Genomic DNA, 14,887 nt, shown 5'->3' with positions numbered 1-14,887 from the left:
CCACTATTTACATCCTGAAAATATGATCACTCAAAAAATCGTGGCGGTCCTTGTTATGCCGCAAAACGCAGTATATTTCACTTATTAAAAATTCATATGGGGTCGTCCAGTAATTACGTGAGGTGATTTAGGCGATTTTAGGACCCCCTCAACCCCCTTTGTGAGATTTGGCTCGACCCCCTCCTAATCTCACGTGAGATTTTTCAAAATGCGTATTTTCAGTGTGAATACGTTAATCTTTGCTTCATTAAGTGTGATTTATGAATTAAAAAACATTTTTTTTCAATTATTTTCATTTAAGATCAGTCAATTAACCCAGTTTTCTCGCAATTTAAAATTTTTCTTTCGTAAAAACAATTACGTGACACTCGCTAGTCCCTCCCTCGCACCAACGTGAGGTTGAGTGAAAATCGGCTTGAACCCCCCTAAATGCCTCACGTAAGTAATGGATGACCCCTAATATGCTCTGTTAATGTATGAAAGTTTTAGGTTAACCCGCGTTTTGTGCCTTAAAAGTCGACGTATCTTTCCGGGAAAGAGGTTCTCGGCATAGGGGAATAAACGCTGACTTTTAAGCCACAAGACGTGGGGTAGCCCAAAATTTTTACTAATTGACAACATTTGGACCGCGAAAGTTTCAACAACTTCATAATATACTCTTTTTATGGGACCATAATATGCTCTTTTTATGGGAACGATTTTATACCAGAAAAATTTGGCTATCCTCGATGCATTACTTGAAAATTGTATTTGAAAAATCGAAAAAATACCTACGTGTGAGATAGGCATACATGTCAGAGTGACGTTAAAAATCCGCCATTTGAATATTCAAATGCACGTAGTTTGAGTCCTGCCGGCGATTGTTGCTTGCCATTCCCCCCTCTCTCTCTCTTGCCCCCGTGCCCTTCCATCCCCTCCCCCGCCTCCGCCCTAATGAGCATCTGTCCTCTTCCCCTCGTAGACGCATCCACCGCCCACTCCAGTGACCTTCCCCAACCCCACTCCAAAGGCGACCTCCGCCTTCTCTCTCTCCACCGCCCGCCCTCCGCGAATATAAGCCGTTCCATCCCCAATAAGCGTCGCAGTGCACCCACGGCTATCAACAGCGATCGACTCCGATCCTTCGAGAACCACACTTGAACGTGAGTATTCGCTCGTTGCTTCCATGAGCTCTCTCCGTCGGCTACTTCATAGTAAATTTACTTGTTAGCCGAGTCCGGTGGTGAATTAACCCTGCACCCGAAGGGGTTAGAAGTGAGAACTTGCAGTCCGTTGCAGTTTAGCGTGGCCGTCAGAGGCGTATGAGAAGTTGCCCTCCGTTAACGCTGTCGAAGCAGTTTCTGTGACTTGCATGCAAATATAATTTTAACAATGCGCTTACAATGGCATTCTTAGTAACTATTTTTTTATCCGACAAGTTGCCGCCACATAATATATTGTGGAAATACAATCATTAACATCGTTACATTCGGTCCGTCAGAAACTCCTAAGTCATATAATTTTTTGTTTTTTCCCGGCGAGCAATTGCAGTGAAGTTTTCTCGGGTTTCGCACCGGGTCAGGTCCTTCATTTCTCCTTCCAACGCTTCGATGGACAACTCGCCCATCGTCTTCAGGGATCCTGAATCCCTGAAGAAACTTCGACAAAACCTCACTGCACTCCTAAGTCATGCCAGTTAAACGTAGGAGTAAATTAAGTGATGAGTAGGTAGAGATAGGATTGATCAAAACATACAACTTGCTGACTTTAGTCTGGAATACACCATACAGTTAGGCGAGTGCACTAGGATTCCTCGATTAAATTTGAATTATTGTTAGTATTTTCGAAGAGAAGATTAGGAAAAATTCCGGAGGGCATAAAGTTTGCTGTGATATTTGTTTCTTTCAAGGTGGTAGCCTTAAGTGCATCATATACCTACCCTGAAATAAGGGTGTTTCTGATTCTAGAAAACTGTGCGCACAGCTATTTGAAGGTCATTTTTGGATTAAGAAGTAAAAATTGCGTAAAAATAAGTTTATTACAAGTGTTACAGAAAAGGAACATTTTTTAATGTCTAGTGTAGCAATGTCCTCAGTGGAAAAATCATTTTCCAATGTCGGAAATGGAATCCGAGCATCCCAATTCGTGGAGATAAAATAGAATGTAATCTTAAGTGGTAGAACACCTGGCCGTATTCGTGAGACCAGGGTTGAAATCCCGGTCAAGGCAAATTATTTTTCCTCTGTGAAAATTTCGCACTTTCTGTGCACTTGCGGGTGATTCCATAAGAGTACATTGCTTTGTTGTACTCAGTAGCAGCTCCTTGAATCATAATAATGTCCTCGCCGAGCGAGGTGGCCTAGGGAATGGTATTGTCCCCTAACCCTAAAAGTTCACACGCCTGTGGCTTAGTCTGGGGTAGGCTTTACTCTCACTTATCCCAACCAACCTTCAGGTTGAATCACTGATTGAGTGAATGAGAGAAAGAAATGCAGTTGAAGTAGTCACTAAAATTTCTCATGGCCTCGTAATTATTAAAGGGTTCTCTTAATTTTGAATGATTTTAATTAATTTTGAATTACGGGATCATATGAAGTGATATTACTTTGCACTTTTCCTCGTAAAACTTTATTTCACCAGAGTCAACCTGTTTCCCTGCACTGCAGCATTAATGAGACTGATTGTGAGACTTAATGAGTCTTGATATTGCAGCAGTGCAGTGAAACATGTTGGCTCAGGTGAAATAAAGTTTTATGTGGAAAAGTGCAAAGTACTATTACTTCATATCTAGTAATGGATCTCCACAAAGTATCCGCTTCTTCCATTCAGTTTATTACGGGATGAGCTCTACCCTAGCGTACCCAAATTAACCTACGAGTATTAGCTGAACGAGTGAGAATAGTGTGGTAACGTCGGTGATTTCTCTTCCCCGCTGATTTGCATACAGTTATTAGTGGGATTTCCTCTCCGATGTGACTGCTGTCCATCTCAGTACACGTGATCTCTCAAGCGTACCCTGAATCGCATAGGCGGATTTAGGGGGGGGGGGGAGGTACAGAAGATGTAAGATTTTTAATACGTTTATTTCCATTATCCCATTATCATTGCGTTCGTTTTGTATTATGAGGTATCCTTGTGCCCCCTCAGAACAAAATGCTGGATACGGCCTTGCTTGTGCCCCCCAGAAAGGAATCCTGGATCCGCCGCTGCCTGAATGTCTGAATTTCATGCACCTATGCCTGAGTCGGAGATTAGGTCTACCCTAACCTCTCCAAACCTGTCTACTGATTGAGTCATTGAGGAGAATAGTGCCATTATATCGGAAGTAGTCCTTACTCTGTACGAAGCACGTGAATTTACTCTGTACAAAGCACGTGAATCTCGTACTGCAATTTTTGAGATTCCCTATTGGATGTGGCCGCACTTTTTCACACTTAGCGTTATCTTTGCCGACCTCTGTAGCGGTGTGGTGAAGTCCTCGCCTACCAAACCGTAAGTCGTGGCTTCGAATACCGCCTTGGTAGGTGATTCCTATCCAGGGTGCAGAGGCGGATTCAGCAGCTAATTTAGGGGGGAGTCATGACCTAAGTCCGAGAAGAATGGAATACCCCCGGGGAGAGAAGGGCGTTCTCCCGTTTAGATATTTTAAATACCCATTTTTTACGCATTTTGGAGCCAAAATTTAATTTTTATTCTTGAGAACAGATTAAATTGATCGATTTTATACATTTAAGAAGTTAAACAATGGAGAATAAATAATAGCCAACTTGAAGTTTAAAATAATTATAAAATATTGTTTAATATAGCAGACAATATGAAATTAATTCATTGAAAAAGGTTTAACGTGACGATATCATATACAAAAATGCAAATTCTATTAAACTAATGAAAATTTAAAAATTTCGATAACATTTGGGTGCGGGTCATGACCCCTTCGCCCCCCTCTAAATCCGCCTTTGCCAGGGGATGGATATTTGTGTAGTGCTTTGTTGGAATCCCCGTTGTAAAGGTCGTAATTTGCAATGTACGATGAAGTTGTAAATAAATTTCTCGAGGTTTCTCTCAGGAGACTGAATGAAGGTGATCTCCCAATTTGATTCAGTCACGCTATCACCTCCTCAATGTCACTGGTCGAAGAAGGCGGTAGTCAATTGTCCAAGGAAATTGATTTAATTGTGCCGCATAGATCGTGCTTAATGAGCGTAAGGGTTTTATCCTGGGATTGTAGATAGTCGTTTGCTTCCCTGATGGCGTAACGTGCGTGGGTCCTCCACGCTCCGCTGATCTTGTTAAATACTCACAGCAGCAGAACAATCGCTTAAGCGAGTGCAAATTGAATCGCTCCTGTTCCACTCCGATCCGGCGTTAATCGGCTTTTTTCATCAGCCAACAAAGGGTGAAAAAAGGCTTTGCTTTAATTAAACGCCAAGGATGTTGCGGAGGACGAGCTTATACAGAATATCCTTTGTGTAACGTGTTTAATCATTAATTGAATCGTTAGCCATTCTCGTAGTCATCTGGGTCGAGGTATATCGGTGATCAGGGCCAGGGTTGGATATAGGGGGGGGGGGGGAGTCACAGGGGTCATGAACCCCTAAAATTTTTATAAATTATTTTTTATTTTATTAGTTTAATAATTTTTGTATCCGTATAAAGGAGAAAAGGGACTGTATATGCAAATGTATGGCTGCAAGTCCCGAGCGTGAGAGAAGTTTTAGCCGAATTTATCGTAGAGCGTAGCACTCCCAACTGTTAAAACGCCCCTCTCTCCCGAGGGGTACGCCATACTCCCCAGACTCAGACCTTGAACCCCCGCCAATATTTGATCCTGAATCCGCTCCTGGTCAGGGCACTGGATTGCTTTGTGAGAGTCTGGATTCAAAACCTGGTTCATTCACAGGGATTGGTATAATGTAGCCTTCAATATCTCCCCTTCTCTGCTAGTTCCTTCAGGTCCCTGATGTACTTCGTACTTGTGTCCTTTTGCATCTTTCCCATGATATCTGTCTCTAGGTCTTCCTCGGAGGACTTTTTCTTCGCTTTATCACTCCATTATATTTTTCACGTGATTGCTTTGTCATAAATGACATGACTTATCCACCGGTTCCTACTCTAGCGTATGTTTCTCCACAGTTCCCTTCTTTCTGTTATTCTTTAGCACCGCGTTTCTGCCTTAACCATCCATTTGGTCTTCCAACTGGTGTTAGATTCATAAAATATTATAGAGTCTATCCTACGTAACTTAACGGAACTAATTCAAGGGAGGAGATCAGAGAGGATTAGTTACCCTTCTCCCCTCTCTCGAGGAAAATTCAAACTAATTAGAGCAACATGTACTTTACCCATATATGAGTGGTTTTTTGTATAACTTTTGTATCTTCAAATCTCTTAAATTCTGTAAAATAAATTTTGCGGAAAAATTTAGAAGACCTCTAAGTAGAATCGGTGCTCATTGGACGTCATAAATATTGTGAATGTGCGCTCACAACATAAAATTCGGGTACCACACCGTAAGCTTGCAGATTTATTGTGCATTTTTATCTGAAGCCTCAGTTTCCAAACTCAAAATCTTTTTGGATTTTCACCGGCTTTAGATGATTTTAGCTCACCGTGAGCCCTGCCAAATTTTTGCCCGGGTGTTGATATTTCACTTCAGCTTTCATTCTCCAAAATGCAAGAGGTAGAAGGTATTTATTCAAATATATTTTTAGGGCGGAGAGGTGTGACAAATAGTGCTCACATTGAACTTTTGTCGGTTTTTATGTAAAACTGTTTGAGTTGCTCTTTCATTTGATAGGTGATTGACTGATGAAAGTTTAGTGTAATAAATATAAGAAAGCGTTAAAACCCCGGAATTTTTAAATTGTTGTTAAACGTTTTATTTAAAAACACTTTTCACTTCGAAAATACCTGGAACTATTCTTCCCGATCATTTTTTCGACAATATTATTTCATCATCAAGGTACTTATTATTGAGACCTGAATAATGGCATAGTATTGCTAGAACCACTGTCGTGAAAAAAAGCATTAGTGTGGAATTTATGAAATGAATTTTCATGTCCTATTGCATATGTGTTTCTTAATCTTTATGAGCTGTAATATTCGATTTCCTTCGGGATTTTTTATCATTTTTTGTTACTTGTAATTTTGGGAGGATAACTGTTATTCTTTGTTCCAGAATCAGTTTGAAATAAACCTCCAGTATGAAGGGATTCCTTGCCGTTCTCCTTGTGGCAGTTCTCCACTATGCCAAGTAAGTAGCGCTGCATTTGTTTGTTTGATATAGCGACGATTTGGCCAAAACAAACTACAAATCGGTGACGAGATCAATTTTTGCATAGATCAATTAATCTTCTTCTGAACACAGAGACGGAAAGCAAAATTACCCTTGGTGGCACTAAATCGTGTGATACAAGCATAGTAAAATGCTTGCTGGATAATTTCGAATGATTGCTGCAAAAATAATTAACTACATTCTTAATTATCTCCTTTAAAATAGCGCCGAAGGCCAGTGTCAGTGTGCGACCTTTTTGAGGTCATCCGAAGATCCCAGCCAGCCTGATCTGACCTCAAGAATGTACCTCAAGGAGGATGAGCATGTGGACAGCTGCGAAGGAGATGATATGCACAAGGCTTGCTCCGATATGTGCGTCCAGAGCGTAAGTGAATTCTTTGGTTAATTGTGCGATTTCTATTCTAGCATTAATTACAATACATTTATTTTCAAAAGATCATGTAGCCAATGACTTATAAGGATATAAGATTCGTCTTACATTAATATGAGTAATGAGAATAAATGATTTAATCTAATCTTCCGAAATTTTGCCTGTATAAGGGTAAGTTTTTGACTTAGCAAATGTAAAATAACTATGATAAGTTAAGAGGTTCCTAAATATGCGATGCCTTGCTTGTCTAGCCGTTTATTTTTGCTGAGCAATATTGATGGCATAATGGTTTAAAGTCGTAAAATAACTCGCAGAGAATTCTATAACTTAATTAACTTTTCCATGAAATTATAGCAAACTCGTCAATCCTTTCGCGACTCTGTGCCACTATCCAAAATGTGTTTGAGTTCATTCGAGGGAACTTTAGCCTTAATCCTTGTTCACAAAAACTTAACATGACTTTACTTGGCAAAAATATTGGGTTGAAATAAAAAAAAAAGAGCTTGTATTGGTTCACAATTTTTAATGGCGCAACTCGGGTTAGGTTTGCCATTAGCTGAAAAATGCTCAAATGTTTCTTAATATTTGCTTGTAGCAAGGAAGTTAATAATTCTATGGAGAGAGCTAAAAGCTATCGTAAGTCGAGTGAAATCGATTTCATGGTTGATGAATGGTTTGGGCTGTGATTGAAGGAGTATTGTATCAAGTGCTCTAGTTCTTAATTAATCAATTTATGTCACATTTAGTCATTTTGCTCGGGCTTTAGGGTGTTGAAAGTTTAGAGGAATTTCAGCGTAAAATGAATCATACATTCCCGCTGTTCCAGATTGGCCTGGGTACCGATGACGGAAACCTGGACTACGTCAGACCCGACGGCAAGACAGTGGGTGAATTGGCCTGCAGTCTACTCGACAAGGATGTTAACAGGGGAGAGGTAAGGGCAAAGTCAAGTGTACTTCAAAGACGAGGCTCCAGTCCGTCCCTCAGAAGTTAATTCATGTTGCCCCTTTAGAGCGTGTTAATCAGTTTTCAAAAATGTCCACAGTGCGGCGATGGGCACAGAGTGGTCCATTTATTCTCAATATTTGCAATGAATCATTGACGTCTATCCTGTGGGGAGCTCATCCCCCTTATATTTGATGCGTCGGGATATGTCGCCCAGAAAATTTAATGAGGTTATTATGAATAAGGCGAAAAATCTCCTGATGGGGTATAAAATTGGATATAAATGGGGTAAAAATTGCTTTAAAATCACAATTTCCATGATTAATTTTTTTCCGGGGGAGGGCCCTTGAACTCCCTCATTCAAGGTATTCGATACCCCTCCGACCTCCCGGAAGCCCGTACACCAATCGACGCCAATGCAAATAAGTTTTGAAATAAGGACGAATATCAGTGAAAATTTATGGATTTGATATATCATATTATCAATAAGATAAATCTCCATTCATAGCTCAATAAATGATTATTTTCCCAAATTTGAGAAATTTTCCCAAATTTCTCAAATAATGATTATAAATGATTATTCATTGAAAATTTTTTAAAGAACCGCACTTTTAAGGTCAGAATAGGCCGAGACTTATCGCAATCTTATTCCCTGGAAAATGGGGTACCACAGGGCTCCGTATTGAGCGTGACACTTTTCGCGATAGCCGTAAATGACGTGGCGGATTGTGTCAAAGCCCCAACGATGAGCTCGCTGTTCGTGGATGACCTGGCAATCTTTTGCCGGTCGTCCAAACTTGTATCGGTAGCCAGACAACTACAGTTAGCTTTAAATAACCTAGGCAACTGGTCACGGAAAAATGGTTTTAAATTTTCAGCGGAAAAGACCAAATGCGTGCATTTTCACCGGAAGAGAGGTTACTTTGCCCCTCCAGTTTTAAAACTGGATGGCAGACCCCTTCCGTACGTGGAGTCGGCTCGGTTCCTAGGTATGACCCTAGACCACCGATTAAATTGGCGGGAACATATTCAGTTTTTAAGAAATAATTGTCTTAGGACCCTAAATATTTTAAAGTTTTTAACCCACTCCTCATGGGGCGCCGACCGCAGCATGATGCTTTTACTATATCGCGCACTTGTTCGATCCAAGCTGGACTATGGGAGTTTTATTTACTCGTCTGGCCGCGAGTCAATTTTAAGAACCTTGACGACGCTGCACAACACAGGGTTGCGGCTCTCAACTGGTGCCTTCCGCACCAGCCCGGTGCTCAGCATTTATGCAGACGCTGGAGAGCCGCCTTTGCAGAGCCGAAGGAACATCCTGATGTTAAACTACGCGGCGAAAATCCTAGCCTCAAGAGGTCACCCGTGTTTTAATATTGTTTTTAATCCAAAGTTTTTAAGAATTTTTATTATAAGAACGAGAGCCACTAAGCCACTATGTGTACGATTGAAAGAGTTCATCGAAGCATCCGGAATTCAACTCCCGGATGTAGCTCCAATCGTTTACTCCGATATCCCGCCATGGATAATTCCACATCCCAAAATTTATGATGCTTTTAAAGGACTCCAGAAAGAATACTCCACTGCCTCAGAGTATCAGTGTCATTTTAATGAATTCGTCAGTCGCCATAAGGGCAGTCGACTCATGTATACAGACGGATCCAAGTCGGAAGCCGCCTGTGCCTGCGCAGTGTCCTCGGCATACCACGGCATCAAGCAGACGAGACTCAGCCCGTTGTGTAGCATATACACAGCGGAGCTTATCGCCATTAAGATGGCGTTGGGGATGGTCGCCGACGATTGCAACCCTTCCACCATAGTATGCACCGACTCAAAGAGCTCGCTGCAATCTATCGCCGCTATTTTCCCGACGCACCCTATTGTGCAAGATATCCAAATCGCTCTATATTATATCTGTAAACGTGGACGCCAAGTGTCGTTCCTATGGGTTCCCGGGCACATGGGAATAACAGGAAACGAAAAAGCAGATGCAGCTGCAAAGGCGGCGCTCACGCTGCCGGCACAGGCTTCGACTTCTGTAACCTATCAAGACCTGCAGATGGCCATGCGCGGAATAGTTCTACGGCAGTGGAGTGAGGTATGGACGAACGTAACGAATAACAAACTGAGAATTATCAAACCGGTTACGTCAATGTGGCCCTCTTCTGTTGGGAGGAATCGTAGGGAGGAGGTCATTATTACTAGACTGAGAATCGGTCATTGCGCCCTGACACATTCCTATCTCTTCACCCAAGACAAGATCCCACCTCGATGTGGCTATTGTGACTGTCCCCTGACTGTGAGACACCTCTTGACGGAGTGTGATGAGCATCATATTACGCGAAGCCGGACAGGAGTCAGGGGCAACCTAGAATTTATTCTGGGCGATGACCCTGGCCGCCTATGCCGCGTCATAGAATTCGTTAAGAAAACTGGTCTTGTGAATTCGATTTAATAGGCTCGAAGTTTACATCAATATTGTCAACAGTGCCGCACCAAACTGAAATTATAGTATATGCTTATGTCGCAATTTGATTGCGCGTGGTGCTAATGACCTTAGCTGTCGACGCACCCTTAACCCCAAACCTACGATTATTTTCCCGTGAAATTCAGAACGCTCTTCCATCAGCGACGGGACTATTGGCTTTTGTTAAAATGCGCGGTGGGTAACTGTGGCCGACTAGAGAGACCTCCAGGGTAATAATATTCCTCATAGGAACAAGAGATATAAGGATGAAGAGATATGATATTTTCGATAAGATCACTTGATCAATGAAGGACGTACGTGAGGCAAAAAATTCAAATAAATTTTTGGCAATTTTAAAGAAAAAATCTAAAATACAGAGGTGTCCTGTTAGTGAGATATCTAGCGAGTAAGCCTCTTTACATTTAAGTACCTCCTTAACCCTTGAACAGGTTTTGACCTCGGACACTCATCGACGATAAAGGTTAAAATATTCATTGCCGAGTAAAAGTTGGTCATTGCGGGACTTTCTTTGTTCATTTTTGCATTTTGGTAATTCCAAGGTTGTGATTCTGATCAAACTTTACTCTGTGCTTCGTCATTATGACGATGACGGATTTTCGGAGGCGTAAGTCATCCGGATTTGCTTAAAGGCAAGGAACACGGTCGTCCTTCAGACCTGAAATTACGGTGCACTTTAGTGATTGCGCCGAAGCGTTGCACTTAGCTTTTCTTTGAGCCAAAACGATGACTACATGGGAACACGATGCATGCTTGTAGAAGATTCCTTCGGTCTTTCGATGCAGTAGGTGAGGGTTAAAACTGAACAACGCCGTATTTTTTCCATTCCTTTGTAGGGACACCTTAAGCGACCGCTCCAGCGATGGCGGGAAAAATGACAGTTTCTCGCGATCATTTTCCGCGATAGCTCGAGGGATGGGATTTCCATCCCTTTTTCCATCACTCGAGACATCGCTGAAACCACAGCTTGCACCGTCCTTCAGTCAATCAGGACGCACAGCCTATGAGTATTACAAAAGAGGATCCTCAAGTTGGCCTTTAAACGTGTTGTTAACCACCGCATATTCAAATGGGTTTACAAAATGGGTCGCCACTCGCGTCGCTGACGGACAAAATGATCCGAGATTCACGGGGAAATGTGGTATAAATAGCGGTTTTAACCGATATTAATATAGATAATGACGTGATCTATCAAACGCATAACTTTTCAATGCTATTCCTCGCAATAGCAAGCATTACACTGCATAATTTGGGAATAAAGTGGATCTAATCGCACTCATCACCGCGCCGCGGACATTTATTTAAACCGATTAAAATGCGACCGAGGAGGCAACAGAAATCTACCTTCTGCCGGATAGAATTGGGCCTCCTCTATGCAGTTCACTTGGCACAGCTTTTAACAGCGATAGCAACGACACGTTCGGCTTTTAGTTTAAAGACACTTATAAATACAGAAAATGACAGGAAAAAGCGATGGAAAAAGGATGGTGGGAATGGACGTGTGATTCTTAAAATGATGGATGGAGCGATCATTTCTTTGGTCCCTGAAAAGCTATCGCTGGAGCTATCCCTCAAACGGACGGATAAAATGATCGTGTGATTTAGAATTTAGGGATAATTGGAAAGGGTTGTTGGGAAGCGAGGGTGGAGTCCTGAGGATGGAACGCCTCCCCCACAGCTCACCTGGAATACCTTGATTAGCATAAATTCTTCTTAGGTTGACAGCCGTGTGAATGGCTCCATCTCCAACATTTCGACAGCTCTTTTCGCTACTGTTTTGAGGGGTGAAGAGTGTCGACGTATGGGAAGTGGCCCCAATACATACTTTTGAAAGTAACTCAATTTTCCCACGCTCAACAGTGACACCCAACGATATGTATTGCGGCTACTCCACAGAACTCGATACATGTCTTCCCTGAAGTTAAAAGCAGAGCGAGCTGCCGAAACGTTTAAGATAAAGTCAATGTTGCCAACTTGAAATATTTTTCACGTATTATCCACCGGGAAAAGTGATTTTTTATCTCCAAACTTTTTATAATAATATAATAATTTACTTACTCCCATTATCTTTTATTGTACAATTTTTAATAAAAAAGGAGAGGGAACTAAGGTGGTCTCCAATGTCAAAATACCAGAATTGAGCCACCATAAAATAACAAAAATTATGCCACAAAATAAACACAGTAACTATTACATTATTAGTGTTCCAATGAAATTACATAAAAATAAATGTTCAATTTTTCTGGAGAAAAACCTGTCTTTGGCAAGTTTTAACATTTTATTAATTAAGAATTAATTTTTTTATTTCAGTGGGCAGTAGATTAAATATCTTTGGCCCCATACAGAGAAAGCAACGTTTACATAAATTTAATCTTGGTCTGTTAGTTTCAATGATTGACTCGCTCCTTAAATTATTATAGTTTCATTAATCAACTGTTTTTTAACATAATGAAAAGGACTTGTCTGTTTCCACACTTATATCTATTTATGGCATTATGCGCCGAAACCTGGGTGGGTTGGAATAAATAAGTACTATGGATATAGAAAAGTCCTTTTCAATAACCTTTATATTATTGCATAAAGGTCTTTTTCTTTCATTCCGTGTACATATGTTCCGTTAATACTTCACATATAGTGACTAATGAGGTATCATTTTAAACGTTGAATCCCTGGCTTCTGGCTAAAAATACAATCTCAGTCTCAAATTTCACTATTTACCCATTAATTTAACTTAAATGCTTCGATTTTTCCATGTCGATTACTCGCTCGAGGTATATCGACTCCACACATTTCTTTATTTTTAACTTCAAAAAAAAAAGTTTAATAACCCGTTAAATCCATAACTAAACCAAAGAAACAAAACACAAGCAGGCAAAAATATTAAAAATAAAATCGAAGAAGTATGAAGAATGTTAAACGTAAACTTCTCTCGGGTTTCCCACCGGGTTAAAGGCTTCATAATGGTCATTTGGCCCGAGAGAAGTTTACTCACATCATTCGCCAGGAAAGCATCAAATCTTTCTTCAATGTTAAACGTACTCTGAAAGAGACGTTGTGTGTAATGAACTTAAAGATAACGTGTATCACGGGTAAATAAAAATATTGTGTTGAAAGTATTCAATAATTCAATGACATGTTGATTGTCCCTACTGGTACCAGACTCTCTTGCCTTTTTGTATTCATATGTTTTGTATATTTTTGCAAGGAAACAAGCAAGAAGAAAGTACTTTATGATACACCTTCTTCTCTATTCAAACCCCAATTACACGGTTTCCTTAACATATTCCGTTCTTAACATATTCCATTTGCCGGCCTCCGTGGCGGCGGGGTAACGTTCTCGCCTGCCAAGCAAGAGGTCGCGGGTTCGAGTCCCGCCTGGGTAGGTTTCCCCGGTCCAGGGCATGGTCGTTTGTGTACGTTTACTTGTTGAATTTGTTGAACACGCCGGTGTAAAATGGCCAATCAGAGTTGTATCCGGTGGTTTGAGAATATAATAATATAATATAATACTTATTTCCCGATGGCGTGAAAGCACGAAATTTTCGCATGGTATAGCTAGTTATATTTTAAAAAATAAATATTTTCACCGAATTACGCCAGAAACTGTATCTTTTATTTATCAACTGATTGCAACCTTCAAACTCCTCAGGTCGCCGCCTTCTCCAAGCTCTGTGACGGAAACTGGGAGTTCGGCAAGGCCAGTACCCCTCAGTACATCTGCTGCAACGATGGACATTACTCTTCCTGCACGTAACTGGACTTTCCACTGATTTAAAACTGATACATGAAAGAGGAGACGCTCTGGATTTTGGTGAATCCGCTTTGCCGCAGTATTGCCTTCAGCATCCTGGACTGCTTCTTTAGAAAATCATGCCTGGAGTAGTTTGCTTTCGATTTTTTGCCGTTCAACATCAACAATACTTGTGGATTCATGTCTGTACATCCCATACCAATCAATCGACATACTATGTGTTGCTATTGTTCTTGTTGGTTCTTGAATGCACTGTGTAATAACTTGTCATCCAACTGTGGCATAAGTAATAAAGTTTTGAAACAATGGAATACGTCGAAAATACTCTTAAGATTGCATAAATTCATTTTTCTTTCTCTTGAGTCGTGGTCCAGAATGAAAAGTATTACTTCCGCTCACGGTATATCGGCATATTTATTAAATGCTTTCTTCTTGGGCCTCCAATTTTATCTAATTTATCAAACAGGGCAAAACCTTAAGCATTTTTAATGAAATCCTTTACTTTTTACTTGCATTTTTACAGGAACTACCTAATTCTGTTTTTATGCATTCTAATATTTTGGTTTAAAATCCATAAATTTGCCAAAAATCGGTATTGGAATGAACCCGCTTTCAATATTGGACCAAAACTCCAGAGAAAGACAAATGCACACTGTACCTACATAAGGAGGTGAAGAGTTTTACTACTTGTCACATTTATTCGCAGAGAGTGGATGCATTGATTTAGGGTAGAATTAGATTTCAATTGCCGACTTATGAAATGTACTCATGGAGAAAACATCCTCCCGCATTGGAACACCTAATCGTGATCGGAGGACTTATCGTATGTGATGGCAGCATTTTACAAAATGATTCATTACAATAAGCGTTTATGTAGATGGGCACGTCGCCAGTAGGGTGGGTGGGCTTTGTGAGTTTTAGCCCCCCAGAAAATTTTCCCTTGTGACGACTACATACAGTATGATCTGCTTTGGAGATCCTATTTGCATCTATGCCCTCTGACTCTTCATTTTTTTAAATGTTGATATATTTCATAGTGTTTACCATTAATCAGCGATA

The 14,887-nt window shown here is 40.7% G+C and overlaps 1 protein-coding gene across 1 annotated transcript; it reads left to right on the top strand.

Moving 5' to 3' along the window:
• The first annotated feature begins 1,034 nt into the window (after nt 1-1,034).
• On the top strand, nt 1,035-14,139 carry LOC124162042. The gene is made up of 5 exons (XM_046538374.1): nt 1,035-1,142; nt 6,158-6,232; nt 6,479-6,638; nt 7,471-7,578; nt 13,727-14,139. The coding sequence occupies exons 2-5, from the start codon at nt 6,183-6,185 to the stop codon at nt 13,829-13,831; spliced, it is 423 nt and encodes a 140-aa protein (XP_046394330.1). The 5' UTR covers nt 1,035-1,142; nt 6,158-6,182; the 3' UTR covers nt 13,832-14,139.
• Nucleotides 14,140-14,887: the final 748 nt, after the last annotated feature.

The sequence above is a fragment of the Ischnura elegans genome, chromosome 7 (genome assembly GCF_921293095.1).
Source record: "Ischnura elegans chromosome 7, ioIscEleg1.1, whole genome shotgun sequence".
NCBI classification, from domain to species: domain Eukaryota; kingdom Metazoa; phylum Arthropoda; class Insecta; order Odonata; family Coenagrionidae; genus Ischnura; species Ischnura elegans.
Note: the sequence above shows the minus strand (reverse complement) of the source record. Positions and strands in the feature narration are given on the sequence as shown.